This window comes from Dipodomys spectabilis, unplaced genomic scaffold (genome assembly GCF_019054845.1).
Source record: "Dipodomys spectabilis isolate Male_0828 unplaced genomic scaffold, ASM1905484v1 ptg000414l, whole genome shotgun sequence".
NCBI lineage: Eukaryota > Metazoa > Chordata > Mammalia > Rodentia > Heteromyidae > Dipodomys > Dipodomys spectabilis.
Genome location: NW_024871091.1, coordinates 3,565,118 through 3,582,300, shown reverse-complemented (window position 1 = coordinate 3,582,300; position 17,183 = coordinate 3,565,118). Strand labels below are relative to the sequence as shown.

At 36.3% G+C, this 17,183-nt stretch overlaps 1 protein-coding gene across 4 annotated transcripts in view; it reads right to left on the bottom strand.

The window, feature by feature from the left end:
- Positions 1–1,878: 1,878 nt before the first annotated feature.
- The window catches only part of Fgf13 (fibroblast growth factor 13), a 485,628-nt gene continuing 470,323 nt past the window's right edge, over positions 1,879–17,183 (bottom strand). For all 4 annotated transcript variants that reach the window (XM_042667588.1, XM_042667590.1, XM_042667591.1 and 1 more), the window contains 2 exons: positions 4,666–4,864; positions 1,879–2,307 (listed from right to left, as the gene is read on the bottom strand). In XM_042667588.1, the coding sequence (XP_042523522.1) occupies positions 2,171–2,307; positions 4,666–4,864 (336 nt within the window). In that variant the 3' untranslated portion in view covers positions 1,879–2,170. The remainder of the gene's footprint in view (positions 2,308–4,665; positions 4,865–17,183) is intronic.

Below are 17,183 nucleotides of genomic sequence, written 5' to 3'. Positions count from 1 at the left end.
AATTTTCTGATTTATGTCAATGTTGACTGAGCCATCACAATGTTGATTAGGTTTCCCCAGAACATATACTTCATGTACTAGCAAAGAAACTAGTTGGTAACCAAACCTGAAATTTCTTGCAGTGACATCTCTCTACTGCTAGAAATTAGACTTAATAGGGAGAGAGGTGTTTAGTGAGTGAGTCTATTGGTTGTTACAAAGATTCCTGAGGTCCAAGCTATACAGGTAGCCTAACCTCATGTAGATGTGCTTTACAGCTGCAGTAAGATGAGGATGGCTTCAGATGAAATCACATGGTAACTGGGTAGGGCTGGGTAAAGATCTCATAATGAATCTGGTCCAAACATCTTGGGACTAGGCAGCCTCTTATCTCGGCTAAAGCATGTTGCTTAGGCCACAGTAACTATTTGACACATACCCTGTAGAGCACTGATTATGGTTGGTATGTTCCACCAGTCTTGCAAAGTATGCATCACCAGCCAATGGCAACTTTGGGGATGTACAGGAAAAACATCAAGGCCAATCTATACATTTTCCTTTAGCTCTTAGAGGTGAAAAGGAGTTCAGAAAATTAATCATGTATTTTCTCTCACAAAGGACAAAAATGGTTGATGGAAGAAAGAATATCATACTGTGCGTGGTACAGCATTCAAAACAGTACAGCCTAGATTTCCATCTAATAATTTAGTCCCTGGACAGTAATGAGAATTCCTCAGTACCAACCCGGTGTTGTAAGTCTAACAACACTTTATAGCATGCTTACGTTAACATGAATGTCTAGACTGTAGGTTATTTGAAAGCAGTGACATTATCTACAAAAATCCAGCATGTAACCCCGATTTCTGATATATTTGACAATATGTACTCAATAAATACATGCTCGAGGATTTTTTTCTTTGAATGAATATAAAGAGTTTATTCGGTGCGTATTTGGGTATACAACAACAAATATTAAACAACTTTTTTTTTAAACTTTTTGTGCACAGGACAGAAAACTGCCTGTACATGCTATGTCCACTTTTGGGACACAGATTTTAACAATTATTAATGCACAAAATCTTACATATCATGCAACTCTATGCCAAGATTCCAACTTTCTTCCATGCAACAGATATGAAGATCTAAATGGAAACCTAGCTAAGTCTTAAACACTTTCCAATAGCAAGTATAATATATGTTGTTTAGGGGTTACCAGTCTTAGTATTTCCTTGTACACAATAATCACGTGCCAAATACAATGACAAGAGGGACTCATAGGTATACACATGAGACATTTCTTATTTTAACAACACAGAAGACATCACAGTTCCACAGTTCCTGCCTTTACACAAGAAGCCACAACAGTAGTTTAACATGATACACGAATGGAATTAAGAGAATTCTACACTTGAGGAGGATCTTTTCTTTTTAAGTTATCTTTACTGACTGGGGTTGACTATAAAACTCAATTTCTACGCACAAAGTACAGCACAGAACTTGACCAGAATACTACAAATCTAAAACAAAACAAAAAAAAGGTTAAATCACAAGAACCCTATTACCTTGGGCCTGAGATGCCAATTCAGATTCAACCCTGAATTTGGATGATTTGGATTAAGTGACATAGAGTCAATAGAACCATTGAACTTCAGAAACTGGAAAGATGAGCTATATGAAAGTAAAGAGTACACTGAATCAAGCAGAAATAGAAAACATGAAGCCAAGAAACACAGCTCACATAATTTTGTTTGCCTCTACAAACATTTAAGCAGAGAATTTTGTTTTGCTTTGTTTTTGTTTTTGTTTTAAGAATGACTGTGGTCTTTTAGATTTTCTTGGTTGGAGAATAGATTTTGATCAGCATTAGTGCTGTGAAATTTTTTGTTTTGTTTTGGTTTGGTTTGTCATCCCCAACATATAGATGAGATGATGAGAAAATTTGGCAGTCCTTCTCCCATATTTAGTTCATTGATAATGCATGGCATTCTTTTGCACAAGCTCACTCTAAATTTATGGGGCTTTAGTCTGGATGATAACAAGGTCTAAAGGCAGATAGAATAGTGAACTCTGCCTGTTTGTTTGGTAAACGTCACTGACAAATTTGAACTTTTTGGGTGAAGGACTGCTAGAAGAATTCAACAGCACCTGGAGGTAAGGTTCTGTTACAGAGCCCTTGTTTTGCCCTCACTGGCTACGTTGATTCGTTGTGGCTCATGGATTTGCCTCCATTCAGTACGCCGGAGACACTTCTGCTCTTGGTCGGGGTCCCACTTCCGGATCGGGAGAACTCCGTGAGATCGTGCAGTGACGGTTCCTTGTACATGGCCACTGAAAAACATATTAGGAGGGTATAAAAGGCCTTCAAATGGACAGATCTGTATATGCTATTTTTGAAAGTGGCTAACTTGGTTTGAAGCATGCTCACAACAAAATTAGTAGGTATAGGAGGCAATGTGTATAATAATGTGCTAAATTAGTCACTCCAGAGTACCAACTTATTTCCAAATATCTTGTAAGTGACATATATATGTGTATATATACATACAAACATATACATATATGCACATATCTACATATATAATTTTCATTTGTTAATAAAAATCAACAAAGAATATAAGAATAAAAGGAAATCATTATTAATGGACTGGTCCTAAATGTTCTTCTAGTTAACTAGGCTTTTATGCAATAAACCAAGCATGCAAAATGCAGTTTTCATGTATTTGATAGAGAATGGATGAGATCAGATTAAGGAAAACATAGTCTGGGTGGTAGTGTGTATTTTGAATGCCTTACTTCTATCACTTATAATTATATGTGGGAAGTTTAATGAAAATGAACTTAATAAAGTTCTTAGAAATTTAAGTGATCTACTATATACTGTGTTAACCCAATATTAAATTAAACCATTTTGAAAACACTGGTTTCTATCATAGTTTAAAATGAAATTCTATAAAAGGCTGTTTTAGTATAATTTTTCACACCACTAATGGTAATAATTATTATTGTTGGACTATAAATAATAATACTAGCTTATGCTTGTGAAACACACTACATACTACTCTCAATTCTCTACATGTACTATGTCAATTAACCCATATAAAAATGCTACTGTATAAAAAGTACTTATTCATATTTTATAGAAAAATTTGAGGCACAGTGGACATATAACCATTTCAATACCATTCAATGAAACAGAAAGCTCAGACCTGGACCTTGGTAGTGTAGAGCAAGAAAAGAAGCTGGAAAACTCATTATTATGTGCTGTGTCTTTCCCTACATTAAACCCAGGCTAGGTAATCTCTTTCAGGTTTTACTGTCTGTGTTTTCTGTCCTTTCTCTACCATGCCTCAATACTTCTAAAATCATTGTCATCTATAGACTATTCTTATTTTTCATATTTCTAACTTATTTTAACCTATTAACAATAACTGGGAAACAAAATACCTATGAATTCTTGAGACTATATTGTTGGGTCCTTAGAAAGGGTTGAAAAGACCTTCTTCCAATAAGTTAGGTACACAAATATTTTAACATCTGTGTTTCTCACAACTACCACTTTTCATCCTTTTCAATGTAATTTGAGGTTCTCAGCTATCCTGAGTTGGAATGTTGGGTGCTTGCATTTAAGTAAGGTAACACTAAACAGATATTCCACTGGAAAAAAACAAAATCATAATGACTAGATGCTATTGTCAATGCCATGATGTCTTCATGATTTTTTTAACATTATTGCCTTCATGATTTCGAAGGCTCTAAAATGTTTGTAAAATTCCAAGTGCCTTAATATAGAACTTAGTTCCACTTTCAACAGTACAGTAAAAACTTAATTTTTTTCATTGTTGGCATACAGAAAAGCCATTGATTTTTGAGGGTTAATTTTATACCCTGCTATGTTGCCAAAGTTTTGAATCAGCTTGAGTAATTCGGGAGTGGAGTCTGTGGGATTCTTTAAATACAGGATCATGTCATCTGCCAAGAGGGAGAGTTTTACTTCTTCTTTCCTTATTTGGATCCCCTTTATGTTTGCATCTTGTCTTATTGCTGTAGCTAGGCATTCTAATACTAGATTGAAGAGAAGTGGAGAGAGTGGACATCCTTGTGTCATTCCTGAGTTAAGAGGAAATGGCTTTAGTTTTTCACCATTAAGTATAATGCTGGCTGTAGGTTTATTGCATTGAAGAATGTTCCCTGAATTCCTAATTTTTCCAGAACCTTCATCATAAAGGGGTGTTGGATCTTGTCAAATGCTTTTCTGCATCTATTGAGATAACCATGTGGTCGGTATCATTTGTGGAGGGGAAGGAAAAAAAAAACAAATTGTTTAAATAGGGATACAGGTGGACCCATTGCAACAATGAGACGTATAAGTCGTTATGTCGAAAATGAACTTTACAACTTTGGTGGGGGGAGGGAGACTTGGGGGGGGGGTGGGAGGAGAATGGGAAGGGATGGGAAGAGGAAACAAAGGAGGAGGCTACAATGCTTGATAAGATATGTACTCATTACCTTGTCCATGTAATTGTAACCCCTCTGTATAGTATTTTCACAATAAAAAAAAGAAATGTACTCATTATCTTGCCCATGTAATTGTAACTCCTCTGTACGGAATTTTCACAATAAAAAAAAACTTAATTTAAATGACTACATTTGATACCGTAACCATAATCCCTACAGAATCAAATTTACCTTTCAGTGGTTTGGGCAGAAAATGGGCTGCAGGCTTGTTTTTCTTCACGTGGTTGCCTTTCATAATCTCTCCTTCTTTGTTCAGACCCAGGTACCACCCTCGGCCTGACTGCTGCTGACGGTATATCATGGATGAATATGTCACGTAATAATTTTCAAACACTGATTCTTTGAATTTGCACTCAGGTGTGAAATGCTCCTGCAACAGAAACAAACAAACAACCCTTGATGCTTATAATAATAAATTTCATGTAGAACAAATGCTTTTAAGGATTATAGGACATCTTTCATTGAAGTGTGTATGTGTATAAACTACAGTGCCCTGTTTTAGTAATATAACAAGTATTACTGGAACCTACCAGAGTATATAACACTTCATATGATGCTTTAGGCAAAAGTTCTACTGATCAATGATTGTCTCTCTTTGTGATAAGTAAAGGGAAGATTGGAACTAACCACGTCAGTATAATATGCTGGGAAAAAATACATGAACCGAGGACTGAAAAGACAAGCACAAGAGGTTATATGGAACTTTATTCACTTTAGACTTAATTCACTTTATTCAGAGAAAATAAACATTCAATCTTTGTACTTACTTTTCATAGATTCCCTAATTATTTATTATACATTATGGTTGTCAGATGCCTGAGGCTAAATCTAGTGTCATTGCTTTTACTTCTAAAAGGATGCTTCAAACAAAAACTGTCTTTAACTTTCAGGTAAACTAAATTGATTTTTTTTAGATCATTAGACCTTGACTTTCCAAGGAAAAGAAAAAAGTGCCCCCCTCTCTCTATCCTTACCTTACAGTCATATTTACAAGCAAATCAATATGAAAGGAAGGAATTTACAGTAATTCTACAACTGGACAAGAGACAGCAGCCCCAGGGACTTTGAACCCTGGAATGTGATTTTCTGTCATGTTTCCTTAGGACTGAGCCAATTCAAATGAAGGGCTCCAAACATGACAGAATGTTTTAAGGAAATCCTTACCACATTCTTTTTAGCTTCTGTGTGGTATGCACATATGCATGCGATAAGCAACGACTAAAACGGCCACTTATAAGCCAAGTGGAATGAACAGCAGATTTTAAATTATAACTAATCCATAGAATACCAATGTATCCATTTAGATTGAAAGAGAATGAGTAAAATAGTAACTGGACTACATTCAATAGTAATAATCCATCGTACTACTAGATTTTTGCTAATTTTACTGTGCTTTTATCAGCTATTGATAGAATCATCAAATCATTTGAAACCTTAAATTGCATGTTACTTTGGCCACCAGTCTTTTAAAAAGCAGTTTCTTCATTTTCATATTGGCTATCATTCTAAGCTGTACATACCAGCTGGGCCAAATGTTCTGAATGTTCAAAGTCACTTCAGCAAATAGGGACATATTCCTCAATTTTTCTCTAAAAGTTACACACTCAAATAATTTTCTTTCCCCTCTTCTTGGAAGCCATAAAGTGTTCCAGGTAGTATGACTGAGTTCTCCATTTGTTCTCTAAAGTACATAGGCTGTAGTATCTATAAGGGGTTATTTCAGGCTAGCTGTATCTTTGATAGATCTGCCTAGGAGTCATACAAATTTAACTTGCTTGGGGAGAAATACACGTCTAGTACAACAACTACCTGCAGTAGGAAGTTAAGAAGCTCTATTTGCGGACTATGAAAAACTGTTTTTATAGGAGTTCTCAACATAAGTATGCCTACAAACAAATTTGACTATATATATGGTGTTCAAGTTTCTTCTAATGATAAGGACAACTGCACAGAGATTAATTTTGTAACTGTCAGGAAACATTAGAAAATAAATCTGGTGAATAATAGGTAAGACCAAGGTGGGTGCTATTGTTGAGCTGTATAAACAATAATTCATCAATAAAAGATGTGAATTTTAAGGGTAGGTCTCCCAAAAGTGCCATATTTAGCATCTTTGTAATAGTAGCATTCATTTGTTCATTTCATACACAGTTGTAATGATGCATTATGAATTTGGGTGATGCTAAAAGCTGACAAATAAACAATACATTGCATCAGACACCTTAAAGTTTCATAGGACCTTTGCCTTCCTTTGAATGCTTCCAACCCAGGATCCAGGATCTTCACCCTCCATTGTCATTGCTACTAATCTTCTTTGTGCCCTCATAACTGGTTGATAGTATGTCTTAATTGTTGGAACAATTTTCTACTTAGTCTACTGGAAGATTTGCCTTCCTCAAACAAAAATACCTTCCTCGGGAACTTTTCATAATTTCACCTTGTCTAGTCTACAGTAAGAACAACAAATGACTTGATGTGGCATTAAAATCCTCCAGTATTCAATCACTATAATACCTTCCACTATTGCCAAAACCCTATGTGCCTTCTCAGATGTCATTCATTTCATTTGGTTACAATGTCATTCTGCTACTTCCTTCTCCATTGTTTTTGTCTCATTCCCTAAGACTGCTAGAATTGGTCATACCCATATCTGTGGTCTTAGAAACTATCTATCACTAGCAAGGCCTGTGATTAGCTTTGGATGGCCAAGAACTTGTCTGACTTATTTCCAAATCTCTTTTCCCTCTCAAAAATGATAGCTCATAATGCCTAGCTCATGGCAGACTACTCAATTACTGGATCACTGTATTGCTGATGGTAGAATTCTAATTTCAGAGATTCCTAGTCAAATATTGGAATTCAGACACAGACACTAGGAACCAGTTAAAAAATCTGAAGGAAATTTCCTTAATGCCACAGAATAAAATCAGCTGTATGTAGGAGGCTGTCATTGTATGGACAGATTCAGCATAGGGTGATTTAATATTTGTTAAGAATAACATAGCGCCTACAATGTTACGAGGAAAACTTGGCAATCGCTACAACTATTGGAAAATGACAAAAAAAAGGACTCAATGAACTGAAGGCTCTGTCACATCCTGGCAATTTCTTAGTCATCCGCACTAAATCTGGACTCAGAGCTCAGTAGAGAGAGAGAAAAATGAGGCCAAAAAAAAAAATGTTGAAACAACGAAAGGAGTGTTCTGTTCTCTGTGTGTGACACTGATTCTATTCAGTATTGGAATGAGTCAGCAGAAGGGGCTTGATTTTTACCAAATGTTATCAAATAAGAGCACGCTGCCCAATACAGGATGGGCCACCAAAAGGGGGTGGGGGTAGAGTTGCATATCCTTTTCTTATCAATGACTCATAGGATTTGGATGTGACCCAAGCTGGGGAAACCCTATCCGAAGGAGAGCAGGCAGACATATGTTAAGGAATAATCCAACTTTGATGGATTTGCAGATGCTTGCTCAAACTTACTAGTGCCTAAAAGAAGGTGCCATAATGGTCTTGGCATGAATGAAGACAGTAATCACTGTGCTACTAGTTTAAGCTCTAGGTAAATATCTGCTATAAAAATTTGTGAATGAGTTCAAAAGATGTAACATATTCTGCACACAATCACTAAGCTATTCCTTGGCATTACAAAATAAAAGGTGCCTTGTATCTTATGGTCTTCCATGCAACGATTTCTCTTCAAAGTTGCTTACCTCTCTTGCCTATCTATATTTTTTGAGAAACAGTGTCTTTTTAACTCATGGAATAATCAATCTGTCCCTAATATCTTTCTTCTGTGTAATCATCTCCCTTTAAGGCTCAAGGTTGGTATCTTCTCATTGAATATTGAACATTGTGTCTACAGAATCCATTCCAGCATATAATAGCGATTACATTGTCAGTAGGAAATAAGGACTCCCCATTTAAAGAACATATATATCCAGGAGTAGAACCTAACACTCCTTTTTGCCAATTTATTTCCACTATTAAGTCAGAAATAATTCTTTGGAGGTTGGAATATCATTGAAAAGAAGAAAGTACGTTGATACTCTAATACATCAATAGTGAAGCATCAGGGAATTCTTACACTCACAAATACTAATGGTCAGCTGTCGCTCTTAGGGCAGATTACATATTCACCTTGACTCTGAGAGGCCAATGAAGAAGACAAGAAAATCAGTTATGTTTGATGTATATGCAAACAACTACACAATCCAAGGTGTAGCAGAAACAAGTTCACCTCAGAACAAAGGACTTTAGTATAATCTGCTCTTCTATGTTATAATCTGCAGAAGGAACAGGGCTCACTGTTCCCCCACAGAAGACCAAGCATGGACAGTATTTTTGACCTGATGGAATTGGAGCCAGGAGCTCAAAAGAAGTGTATGCTATGATGGTGAATTTTCTGAAGAATGCCCAGCAAAGGCCATGCCACTGAATGAATACCTATACCCTCAGGAACGATTAGCAAAAGAAGGGAATGTAAATACATCTGTATCCCATGTAAATCATCTTACTATCTTAAACACATATGTATACCCAACCACATACCTTACTAAGTACTTACTGGTTAAACGTGAGAGCCCAAAAATCCAAACTGTGAGACCCTGAAAGGATTGGGAGTTTGGAATGCCTTCTTGTCATGTACTCTCAGAATGCTCAGAGTTTCCTGGAAAGGTCAATCAGTCTTGGCTTAATGGGAACTCACACTTCTATCCTTGGTGTCAGCTAACTGCACCCTAAACTGTGTGGGAGCCCAAAGATAGGTTTATGCAAATTCTAAGCTGTTTGCTGTTTTCTTCTCCTTCCCCTCTAATAAGAAGGTCTTCTACTATTTGCATACAAAATATTATCACGAGTTTGTACCTTGCTTCCTTGCACAAAACCAATAAAAACTTTGGCTAATGGAACCTTGGGATTTGTTGCTGGTGGAAGGCTATAGGTCCCCTGGTGCCCCAAACCTCAGTACCATGGCCCTGTCTCTGTTATTGCTTTGTTCCAGCTGGCAGAGGATTAAGGAGCAGGCAGCACGTTGCAACAGTTAAAATTACTAATATACAATGGAATTCTATGCCTCCATCAGAAAGTATGATACAGCCCCATTAGGAAATGGAAAGAATTGGAAAAAATTATATTAAGTGAAGTAAGCCAGGCCCAAAGAAACACAGGTCCCATGGTTTCCCTTATTGCAATAACTAGTATATCTCTAGGACAAGCAGAAAAGGTCAAAAGCTATGTACATAAGACCATATAAGATGATGCTAAGCAAAATGAACCCCAAGATAGGGACACAGGAAGTTTTATCTTTCTTGCGGTTGTTTTTAATGAATTTATAATGTACAGTGTGATATTTTTGTTTCTTTTGTAAGTTCTTCCCCCATGGTATAACCCCTGTTTTCGCTGTATTTGATTCCGGTTCCCTGCATCTTGTTTATACATTTTTTTGATTTGGGGAAGGGAAGGGAAATAACAAAATGCTGAAATAAGGATACAGGTTGACCCATTGTAACAAGGAGATGTACAAGACACCATGTTGAAAATGAATTTTACAACTTGGCAGGGAGAGGGGACCTGGGGAGGTGGAGAGGGAAGGGATGGTAGGGAATAAACAAATGAAGAGGTAACAATGCTCTATAGGAAATGTACTCATTACCTTACTCATATAACTGTAATCCCTCGGTACAGTATCTTTGCAATAAAAATATATACCAAAAATTTACTAATTTGGAAAACATAAGCCATAATAAAAGGTTTTCATCAATTTCTCCTGTTCTTCTGTTTGTAACTGTGATACCATTGCTAGGATGGCAATGTTTCATTTGAGTCTAGGTCTCTCAGCAGTGTTTGAGGAGCTGTGATGACTGGACTGTAGACCACAAATATTTCCATTTAACACATTTCACTATTAAGCAAAAGATTAAAATGAGCTGCTCTTATTCCCTTGGGTTATGGGGCAGTAAAGTGTCCACTGAAGTTCTCCATACTTAAATTGGCATTACCATGACTAGGACAGTGTTACCCATTTGTATCATCTTTCACATATGTGTGTACCACTTACAAAGAATATACCCAGGTTTAGATTACTGCTTGCCAATATATTTTGTTCTTTGCACATGAAATATTTTTAGAACACGAGTCAAAAACCAGTTTGTAGATATGAGTGAATGTTATGAAAGAAATTCTGACAAGAGACCTAGAAACAAGATATTCTCTGTTCAGCATGTGCTATAAACATATTTCAATTTATCTACTCTTTCTTCAGAGCTTCTAATTCCCTCTTGTCCCTTCTCTCTTTGAGTCACATTTTCAGCAGTCTTAGCTTCCAACTAATTTAGCAATTACCACCAATACCAAGGGTTATTCTTCTTGTTCTGAGCCATGTTGTAATGATAATTAATTTTATAGAGTTAAAGGGAGCAGGTTATCTCAGCAGGTCTGACTTGTGGGAGCCAACTATTCCCTCGCCTATTGAAAATCATATGCAGATTGAAATCACATTTTCAACTCTTTAAAAAATATAAATGTAATTTTAAAATATAAATTATGCCCGTGGGAGTGAAACTATAACAACCCATATTCTCTAGTTAGACTGCCCCTCCATCAGTGATTTCAAAATCCAGGATTAATTATTATATTCAGGTCTTTGATGTTCTCTCCCTGGGTATAATTCATGTGAATAAACTTCATTATTACTGAGTTCAAAGCATAGAAAGGGAGAGGTTGGGGAAGAGGCAATCAATGTTCACGCTTTGCATTTTAGAAGGAAAATACATTTTTCATGATAAAAAAGAGGATGGCTTGTTTACTGAGACATCTACTGGACTATGAGATGCTTGAGGGCAGCATCTGGTACAAGGTCTGGCTTACAATACATGATCAATACAGATGGGATGAAATAAATGGATCTAAAATAGGAAACAACATGGAGAGACTTTAAAAGTTCCTTTAAATCAGTCCACAAGAGGGTTAAATGTATCACTCCATCTTCCAGATGAACACAGTTCTCTTATAAGAAAGGAGACCGATGCATATAACTTGCCTGTTAGGGTAAAAAGAACAGGTGCTGGAAAAGAGAAAAGGGGTTCGTAGATAAATTTAATTCAAAAAGTGGAAAGACAGAGGAGAGGTGTTCAAAGGTAGAAAGATAAAAAGAGGGAAGGAGGAAGGGAGGACGTGAAGTAGGAAGGAAAGAATAATAAAGACAGAAATGTGTTTAAGCTACAAGTAAGAACACAGAAATTTCCTCGCAAGTGGAAAATAGTCAATTAGGCACACAATGTATACTCCTGGCCTTTGAATCTTGAAATAGTTAAACATTGCAATTAAATTCTTTTGGCCTGAGAGATTTAAGATATAAGACTGCAAATGAAAGTCTAGTTCTATTTGAGAACCGAACAAAATAAGCACCAACAAATGGGTACTTGAGAGGGGGATGGGCAAGGAACAAGGAATAGATATTGAGTGGGAAGGGGGCAGAATGAAGCCAAGAATTCATTATATATGCCACAAAATTGAAAAATGTAAGGGAAGGAGTGGGTCTAAGTAGGGGATGAGTTTGTTGAAGGGGGAGACAGTGATCAAGATGTATTGCGTTCATATGATGCTTTGTTAAATGACATCTCCCTTGTATAACTACTTAAAGATCAAAAAAAGTCTAGTTCTGGTGACTTTATCAGGTTCTTTCACAAAGATCCAGAGAGAGAATGTATATGAAAAAAACCTTAAAATTGCAAAGCTCCATACAAATGAAATATAGGATTATTTTTCAAAATACATGCCCAGGAAACGAGAGCAAAATAAATTCTCTTTTGTTTTCAAGTTTAAAAAAATGCAATCGATGTATGAGGAAAAGATATAGCTGTATGTGTTTTATTAATATGGAGGAATATAAATTCTACTCCAAGTGGGGACTGCACATGAATTACACTTCCCTTAGTGTTCTCTACTTTTGGTTCCCAGAAATCTGTTTGACTCCTTTCATGTTTCATTGCAATCTGTAGGACATTGAAATGGCTGCAGTGCTTCAAGCCACAGCATTATAAACAGTGAGGTGGTAAAAATGGGCCTTAGGAAACACCATACCACAGAATGAATCAAAAGTCCACTTGGTAATGAGCAAGCATTTGAGAAGAAATGTAAATTATGGTTAACAATAGGCACATAAGACAATTTTTTCTCACATGGCTATAGTGAAATGCCTTGGTAGCATTTCTATATTCTAAGTTATCTCATAGGCACTTTAATTTACTTTATTGCCAATCCCACAAAGTATGCCAACAGGGTATTGTTTTTTCTTGGGTCTTCATAAACAAAAATGAGTACAATATGAAGGGATAGATTGAAAACAGACCAATGGCCTGAGGAAAACAGAATTAGGAGCCAGATAGGATTATATGTGAGTCTCAGTGTTTAGATCCCTGTAGTGAGTGTTCTATAAAGCAGTGTCATGAATTGGGTTGTTCAGGCTGTCACATTTAAAAACCACACTGAAATAAGCAAGAAAAACTAAACGAATACATTGCATGTAGAAGGCCAAAACGCTTATTTTGGTCACTATATAAAAATCATATGATTTAAAATCTTGTTAATCCCCAAGCCTGGTCAGCAAATAAAGTATGAAATGGAAGTAACTTGTAGATAGTTGTGAAAGAGTGATGATCTAGGTCTTCTAGACCAGGAGATTAGCCCCAAATAGAATCAGCATCAGAGGATTACTGAAATTTACATCAAATGTGTTGACGAAGTAACAAAAACAAACAAATGCCAAATTAACAAAAAGAAAGGAATAGCAAATATCAGAACAGACATAAATGAAATCCACATTAAGAATATAAAAGACAAATTAAAAGCTCGTTCTTCTACAATATAAGCACACAAACCCTAACCTGGACAAGAAAAAGTAAACACACAATAAAATCAAAAAAGAAAAGGGAGATGTGAAAATTGATACCAAAGAAACAAAATTATTATGAACAAGTATACTCCAACAAGTTTGATTAACTGGAAGAAAGAGATAAATTCCTGAATACATATTCCTTTTCAACACTGAATAATAAATGGAAAACCTGAGCAGACCAACAATAAATAATGAGATTGAAGCAGTAATAAAAAGTCTCCAATGAAATAAACTCTAGGACCTGACAGATCACTAATGAATCTTACCAAATATTTAAAAAGACTTAATGTGAACTCCTCTTCAATCATTCAAAAAACATTGAAGAGGAGGGAATTCTTCTAAATACATTCTATGAGGCCAGCATTATCCTGATTTCAACAACTAGAGGCCAGTTTTGATGACCATAAATATGAAATCTTCAACAAAACACTAGCCAATTGAATTCAGCATCACATGAAAAGACTTATTTACCATAGTCAAATACAATGCATCCTAGGGATGCAAAAATAGTCCAACATATGCAAATCAACAGACAGGATGCACAACATCAACAAAGTGAAGACAAAAATCATATGATGACATTAAACAATCCAAAAGATATATTGGATAAACATCTGCAACTCTCTATGATAAAAAAAAATACTGATTAAATTTGATATTGAAGGAATTTATAAAACCTAATGAAGGTCGTATCTAATAAGCCAACAGCTAACATGAAGAATGGGGAAAAGCTGCATGTTTTCTAAGTTCTGGATTCAGGCAAGGCAGTCCATTTTTACCAATTGTATTTAACAGAAACCTGGAAGTCATAGAGCAAAAAAGTCAAGAGACAGAAATAAAGGATATCAGAATTGGAAAAGAGGAAATCCAATTTTCACTGTTTACAGATAAGATCTTACATGTATAAAATACAATTTCTATCAAAAGCCCATTAGAACTAATAAATGAAAGTAGCAAAGGTGTGGATAAAATTTGAAAGCAATATGCAGAAAGCAATAGCATTGCTACTTACTGATGTAAACAAACAAATCAACAAAGCAATCTCATTTTCGATAGCCATACCTGAAAATACCTAGGAATAAATGTAATCAGATAGGTAAAAGACATCTACAGTGAAAATAACAAAACTTTACACTAGTTAAAAAAAAGACTTAAATGGATCTACTAGGAGAAAACACAGCAAAAATGTTCTAGGACTTTTAAAAGACTAGAAAAGGATCTTTTGAACAAGACCCCAAAGCACAGTAAAGAAAGTAAAAAATAGACAAATGAGAATAAATCGAACTTAAAGCTTCTTCACTACAAAGGAAATAACTATTAGAAAGAAGAAATGATCTACAGAATATTTTCCCACTATATATAAGAAAATATTTTCCCACCATATATCTGGCAAAAGCTTGATATGTGCAACGTATTAGGAAATCTAGATCATCAATAGGCCAAACCCAATAAATAACCAAATTAAGGACAATAGAATCATATAGCCATTCCTCAAGAGAAGACATACAGATGGCCAACAGGAGTATAAAAAATGCTCACCATCACTAAAGATCAGGAAAATTCAAGCCAAAACCAAAATGAGATATCATCTCCTGCAATAAGAATGGTGAGGCTATTACCAGCCAGGTACCAGTGGTACACACCTGTAATCCTAGTTAATCATAAGGCTGAGATCAGGAAAGTCCATGTGACTCTTATCTCCAATTAACTATCAAGGAGCCAGAAGTGGAGGTGTGGCTCAAGTGATAGAGCACTAGCCTTTCGAAAAAAGAATCTTAGGGACAGAGCCCTGAGTTCAAGCTCTAGGATCAACACACACACACACACACACACACACACACACACACACACACACACACACACACACACACACACACACACACACACACACACACACACACACACACACACACACAGATAGCGTACCGAAAGAAGATAAAAACAAATGTTGTGCAGAATGAGGAGAAATGGAAGTAACATTACTATCAACTACTGAAGGGATAAAGATAAAATCAATGTGTACATGTACAAAATGGAATACTATCCATATTTTAAAAGGATGAAATGTTTCTGTTTGTAACAACATGGTGGATGTTAAGTGAAATAAGCTAAACAGAGAAACATTATAGGCTGCTCCACTAAGATCTACAGTTTCATGTTTTATGAATCTGTTAAATAAACAAAGGGAAAATGTGCATTGTTATACTTTAAAATCTAACAAGAGGTTTCATTGTATAGTTGAAAACTGAAGATAAAGTAATTATTCTTAAGGAAAAAAAATAAACTTTTTTGTGTGTAGTATGTGTATGTTTGCGTTCTGGGCTATACGGAGAATTAAGGCCTCATTAACATGAGCCATGCAGCACTTTTCTGCTTTAGTTCTTTTTTTTTTTCAGGTAGAGTCTCTTTTTTTGCTGCTAGCAAAAGCCTTGCACGGTGATACTTGTAGCTATGCTTCCTATATAGCTGAACCACAGGTGTATGCCTTAATGCTTAGCGCATGTGTTGAGATGTGGTCTGGCTAACCTTTTGCCCAAGCTACCCATAAACCACAATCTTCCCAATCTCTGCCTCCTGAATAAGTGGTACTATAGATGTGCACCACCACACCCAGCCCATGTAATAACCAGGCTGACCTATGTATTTTGAAAGGTGAGTCAAAAGTTTCAGGAATTATTTCTAAAAATAAACCTTCCTGATTTTTCTCTGGTTAGAATTAATGAGTGCCCAATGGATAAACATTGCATTCCTAAGACACTTTCTCATTTGCAGTAGTGCTTCTGAATGTAATAACTTCAGAGTGTGATCTAAATCCATCTGTGAGAGAATGAGTTATGGTGGACTGTAATTGGCAGGAGGGCAAGTTTACTTAGTAGGTTGTATCGTTTGAAAGCAGATTACTGAAAATTGAAAAGCCTAGGAGCTTGGAAAAAAATTCTCTCAGAGATCCAACCATTAGGCAAAGAAGAAACCTTCTTTCCTCCAAATCATTTGAAAAGCTCGTGCAAGGCAAGTAGTGTATTGACACTAAAGTCATACGGCAAGGTGGGTGCACAGAATCTTCTAGTGCTTTAGTAACCTTTTTATTTCTGCTGGATAAGGGTTGTTTCATAGTCTGTCTCTGTAGAAGAGTATACAGCTTACAGTAATCATGAGTCTGCTTCTTCAAAGCCTTTCAAAGGAAATATTTTAGCCTTCCTCTTGCACAGGTAGGAAGACAATGCTAAACAAGAGCCAATGAATGCTCAAATGGAAGTCACTAATGCATGCTTTCCACTGTACAACATAGAGCCTGGTCTTGGGCCCAAAGGCCTCATCTATAAACTAACATGAGAATAGCATCATCTATTGCTACTGGACCAATGCATTACATTATATCTGCATTGCCTTCTGAAGACAGGAAGTGATAAAAAGAAGCTTTCTGTAGAGAGTGAATTTCTGTTGTCATTTGTCCTTCTAAAGAAGGTAAACGAGAGGATGCAAGTGGCTGACACTTTCTAGGGATCTGAATGGTGAGTCAATTCATTAAGTCCTCCAAGAAGGAATTCATTGGGAATAGCTACTTTCTGAGAGCATACTGTGTGTCAGGCATTATGGCAGCCCCTTTGTGATCACATTATCTGATGGAGCCTTGTTGACAGCATCTGTCTGTGCTAACTTCACATTGGAGCTATATCTTACAGATGGAGAGGAAAGTTCCCCAATCTCACAGAAGGAAAAATGCAGAGGAGTGGCTGGGAAGGTGGCTCAGTGATAGAGTGCTTGCCTTGCATGCATGAGGCCCTGGGTTCCA